Raw genomic sequence first — 4,993 nt, forward strand, 5'->3', positions numbered from 1 at the left:
TGTTACAAAGAGGAGGAATGCCTTCCAGAAGGACTTTTTATATGTAACTGTTTCTATTCAGGTATGATATATGTCGGAAAACTTCATGTTGCCAGCCTGTCCTGGCTAGGTGCGAACACATGACAGAACTCCCAATGTTCAGGAAACAAAACTGCCTGGCCACTGGTTGCATATATAATTGTATATAAATAAATGTTCAAAAAATTTATTTTACTTTTTGAAACACTTTACTACTGGAATGTAAAAAAGGCACTAATATTGTTTTCATTTTTTCTTTTTTTAACTATTATATAATAAATCAAATCGTTACAGAAACCCAATATATATTTTGTCACAATTCTTTTTACCCTGTTAACAGTTCTAAAGAACGGATAAATTGTTGATAGTGTTGTGTTTGAACCTTACATTTAAGACATTTTTATAAACAATTGTATTAAGTATCACTAATGTTTATTTTTATTGAAATGATTCTAATGAAGAGAATGAAAACAGGAACTCTTCCTCTTCCTTTTGTTTTGTTACGCATTCGCTCTTCCTCCGCAAAAGCTCACCTTTTGTGTTTTCAACGTTCCTTTTTTGAGTTTAAAAGGTTTTATTTTCAAAATGAGATAAATTGTTCATTTGCAAGCGGCCAATGCGATAACCAAATTGGTGCTAAGTTTTACGTACGGCTGGAAAGAATAAATGTCTATTACACTGAAGCTTCAGAAGGCAAATATGTGCCGCGAGGTATGCTTTTGAATTTAAAACTATGGATTCTGTTGACTCCGGCCTATTTGGGCAAATGTTTAGGCCTGACAACTTTTTCTTTGGTCAAAATGGTGCAGGTAACAATTCGGAAAAGGGTCATTATACCGTATGTGCTGAGCTGGTGGGTTCCGTACTAAACGTTGCGTGAAAGGAGTCCGAGAGTTGCGATTGTCTGCAGAGTTTTCAAATGAGGCACAGGGATCGGGAATGAAAACTCTCCTTATTTTTAAAATCGAGAAGAATATCCGGATAGAATTATGAATACTTTTAGTATTGTCCTGTCACCAAAGATTTCTGATACCAGTAACACAATACCAACAACTGAAGATGATTCATACATAAAATTTTTCATAAAATCATCTACTTTTTGATAAAATCAATCACTGTTGCTCGCTTTAGTTTATCAGAAGTTGTCAGTTAGTTACTATAATACATCAAGTGAAGAGCTCATATGATTATGTTCTGCATCGTTTGCTTTAGAAAGACCAAACTCTTCTATTTTGTCAAATAGAAACTTTCTAAAAAATTAACGTAATTTGGTTGACTTACTTATGCGCATACATCGTTTTGCAATATATTTCAATACATTCTTACAAAATTATCATTAAAAAGAATATTAATATTCAGAAATATATTTTAAGGGAGTTTAGGAGTGCATCCTATAACCTTCCATTCTTTCTTGTCAGGGATGTGTACCGTTGTCCGAGTATAATTCATACGCAGATAGTAACTGTTGCCTTCTCAATCCAGTAGGAGAGTAAGACTTCTTTTCCTTTCTAAGTTTCTCTCTTAAGAAATTCAGTAGCCTTCAATCAGACAATCCAAAGCTGGTCAGTAGCGCAATTTCAAGTTCTCCTACAACAGGTAACCCGAGTAATTATATTAATTATGCATGACACTACAGTTAATCTTTCCAGCCAAGCAGGATCCTAAATTCCTTACATAAACCACAGTTTTAAAATGTTCCGGCCAATAATACTAATTTTTGGTTTCATGCAAGGGTTCGATTTCCATTTCCAATATTAACTTACAGCAGGAGATCGTGGATGAACAGCCAGACAACTTGTTAATGAGAACATCAGTAATACAGTATTAATTTCAAATTATCTGCTAGCGTACAATAACGCCAGCAATATATATATATATATATATATATATATATGTGTGTGAGTGTGTGTGTGTGTGTGTGTATAGTTGTATGAAGAGAAAAAATAGTTCTGTCTTCAGATTATTCAGATTAATTATTCATTGAAAATACTATTTGGAATATATACTAGAAAATTATTGAATTTGTTTAGACTGTTATATCATAATTTATTTGGGAAATAAAAGTGCAAACATTGAATAACTTCAAGAATAGAAAAAAACAACAAAACATATGTAGTGTCCAATGCCACTTGATAAATTTTTTAAAAATTTTCAAATAGTAGATAAGAGTCACCATAGTAAATTCAAAGACAAGAAAATGGTGGTGGAATGATACACAATCGGTCAGATGCATTCTAAATGTGGAATAGACTATAATCTTCTTCATATGTACAGTACATTAATATTGAAAAAATATAAATACCTCTTTCATTTATTTCAGCTAAATGTTTCATTTGGAGATCTCCTATATCATCTTTATGTTTTGTTGTAAGAGCTGTATTCTGAGATTTCAAGTCCTATGGTTGAGTTTTTACAGTATGATTAATAAAAAAAAATATTTTGTCTAATTTTTTTCTATCATAATAGCTTAATATACTTCTAATTTGGAGACCAATTCTTCTATTTCTTTGGTATATTTTTCAGCTTGTTCTCGATACATTTGGATATGATAACTTTGTTTTATATATATTTGATATTCATTGGTTCTCTGTACATCACTTAACTGTCTTTCCAAATGTGCAATTGATTCCATCTGAAAATAAACTGTTTAATATATAAAGTAATGAATTTTGACTAAATATATGAACTGGTACAGTACCTTTAATTTCAGATCATCTATCTTCATAATTACATCACCACTTAGAAAATGTTGTTCTTCTGTTAATATTCTATCATCTCGATCACATAATTTCCATATAAAGATAGAACCTTCTTCACTAGATGTGATTAACCACAAATCATCATTAGTCAGTTTAACCTATATGAATTATTTAAAGATTATCACCATAAGATTAAAAAAATCTTATTTCCTACATTATAAAATACTTAATGAATTAAGGAATTTACTTGAGTGATTTTACTGTTATGTGCAACATATTTGTCCCATCTGAAATTTTCTGTTAATGGATATCTCAAAGCTTGAACATATCCTTTTTCTGTGCCCCCAAACAATATATTATTTTTGCCAGACAAAGTTAAATCTGTCAGCTGAGTTTTGGTGTCAAGTGAATGTATCATCTGGAAAAATTAAAATATTTTGATCAGTTTAAATATTTTTTTTTTTACTCTTTTCACTCTGAGGTCCTTCTTTTCATGCCCACTGGGTTCAAACGAGGCCCACAATGGAGCAGCATATGGTGAGGGATAGGACATAACATATCCAGAACAGAGTACCCCTGAAAAATTCCTGAGATTTTTCAATTACCCAGATTTGATCCCAGATCCCCAGAGCAATAGGCTGACACTTTATCGCTTCAGCCATCTGGCCAACTGAAATTTAAATATTTGTTACATTAGACATTTAAAATTTCTTACTATTGAATTTGCAATTTCTTTGATAGTTTGATCATTTCCTATTACATATCCAGTACCACCACTTGGATCAGCAGTTACACTTAAATATGAACATTTTTTCCAAACATTTTCATTTTCTCTAACACCACTGAATATATTCCATTCATACAGAGCTCCATCTTCACTACAAGAAAATAACATGCAATCTTCTTTGCACCATGCTATTGCAGTTATCTTTAAAAAATATAATTATTGAAATTAAATAAATTTATAAATTTATCAAGCAATAAATTTATATTTTTTTAAATATATTAACTTTTAACTATATTTGCTTAATAACAAAATTAAAGCCAATACATCATTCTGATCTATAGGGTTTATTTTTTGAGAAGATATAAGATTAAATAAGATCAAATTAAAAAGAATTCTCTATATAAGTGTAAAACATTTTGCATTGTTTTCAAGATTAACATACCTCATTTTGATCCTTGATGTAATATGGTCAAGTTTATAAAATTAATCTGTGTAAATAAATAACACAGATAGTCCCTGACTTATAGTGGAATTTCATATCAGGAGATCCACTGTAAAGTTGAATTGGTATTAAGTCAAACACAAAAAACATAATGGTGATAATGTGTATGGTTCAAGGCCACATATTAGTCTATATACTATATATATACTTATATTTTTTCTCAGCAAGTCATTTCTTACTAATGAGTACATAATATCACTTACTGTTTGTATATATACTGTAATACAATACAACAACATTGTTTAGGTGCCTGACAAAGATTTACAAAAAGACAGTTAGTCAATCACATTCAAAGGGGACAAAAAAACTATGCTGAGATTATCTTCATCATCATATGGAATTTATTTGATGTTTATTGTTATATTTATTTAATTTATTATTAATTCACTTTATTCTTATTATAAAACTGAAATTAGAAAGTTGGTGATGATGGTGGATGTTAGTAAATTCTGTATATGGCTTTCTATATGGTAAAAATAAAGTACTATTGAACCTAAAACCAGGATAATTTTATTATGATTTTATTTTATAAATGCATTTTGGATGAGCATTTCCATGCTGTCCCTCTTTAGCTATAAATAAAATCAAAGTTAAAACACATAATACATAATTAGAGTATTTTGCTGTATCTTTCTCTTATATCTATATAGTATAGTTCCCCCTTGATGGAAAGATGGAAATATGATTGTTGTCTTTAATCTGACTTGATCTAAGCTCTAATGCTAGTTTATCTAAACTCATGTTTGAAAAAATTGCAACACCATGATGGAATCATCAGAAATGAATGAAATTTATTTCATGTGTAACCTGTAGTGATACAAAGAAATGATTAGATTTGCAGAGCAATCAAACAATATTACATGGCAAAAATCAGTATTTGGTGAAGCTGCCATGAACTGCAATAAGAGCATTTATAAGTTGTGGCATTGAATCAAACAGATTTTGAATGTCTACTTGGAGAATAGCATTCTAGAGTGCTTCTATCCAAACCTAAAGTTCTTCCATATTAGCTGTGGGACAAGCATCAACAGCAAGTTTTAGATGCAT

General features: G+C 30.3%; 1 protein-coding gene across 1 annotated transcript; it reads right to left on the reverse strand.

Annotated features, from left to right (window-relative positions):
- Positions 1–2,048: 2,048 nt before the first annotated feature.
- Positions 2,049–4,206, reverse strand: LOC111633227 (cilia- and flagella-associated protein 57-like). Its single transcript, XM_023377763.1, has 6 exons — positions 3,887–4,206; positions 3,433–3,645; positions 2,965–3,135; positions 2,717–2,875; positions 2,495–2,650; positions 2,049–2,414 (listed from the first exon to the last, which is right to left on the reverse strand). Exons 2-6 carry the CDS (start codon positions 3,610–3,612, stop codon positions 2,253–2,255), a joined length of 828 nt encoding a protein of 275 aa, XP_023233531.1. The 5' UTR covers positions 3,613–3,645; positions 3,887–4,206; the 3' UTR covers positions 2,049–2,252.
- Positions 4,207–4,993: the final 787 nt, after the last annotated feature.

Source organism: Centruroides sculpturatus, unplaced genomic scaffold (genome assembly GCF_000671375.1).
Source record: "Centruroides sculpturatus isolate CEXI.00-Female unplaced genomic scaffold, Cexi_2.0 scaffold127, whole genome shotgun sequence".
Lineage (NCBI taxonomy): Eukaryota > Metazoa > Arthropoda > Arachnida > Scorpiones > Buthidae > Centruroides > Centruroides sculpturatus.

Bases quoted from the DNA above. Each gene is read 5' to 3' on its own strand.
- LOC111633227 (XM_023377763.1), bottom strand. From the start codon at position 3,612: ATGTTATTTTCTTGTAGTGAAGATGGAGCTCTGTATGAATGGAATATA. The intron at 3,136-3,432 runs GTAAGAAATTTT...TAATTTTTCCAG, and splicing joins AAGAAATTGCAAATTCAATA to ATGATACATTCACTTGACAC. The intron at 2,651-2,716 runs GTACTGTACCAG...GTTTATTTTCAG, and splicing joins TAGATGATCTGAAATTAAAG to ATGGAATCAATTGCACATTT.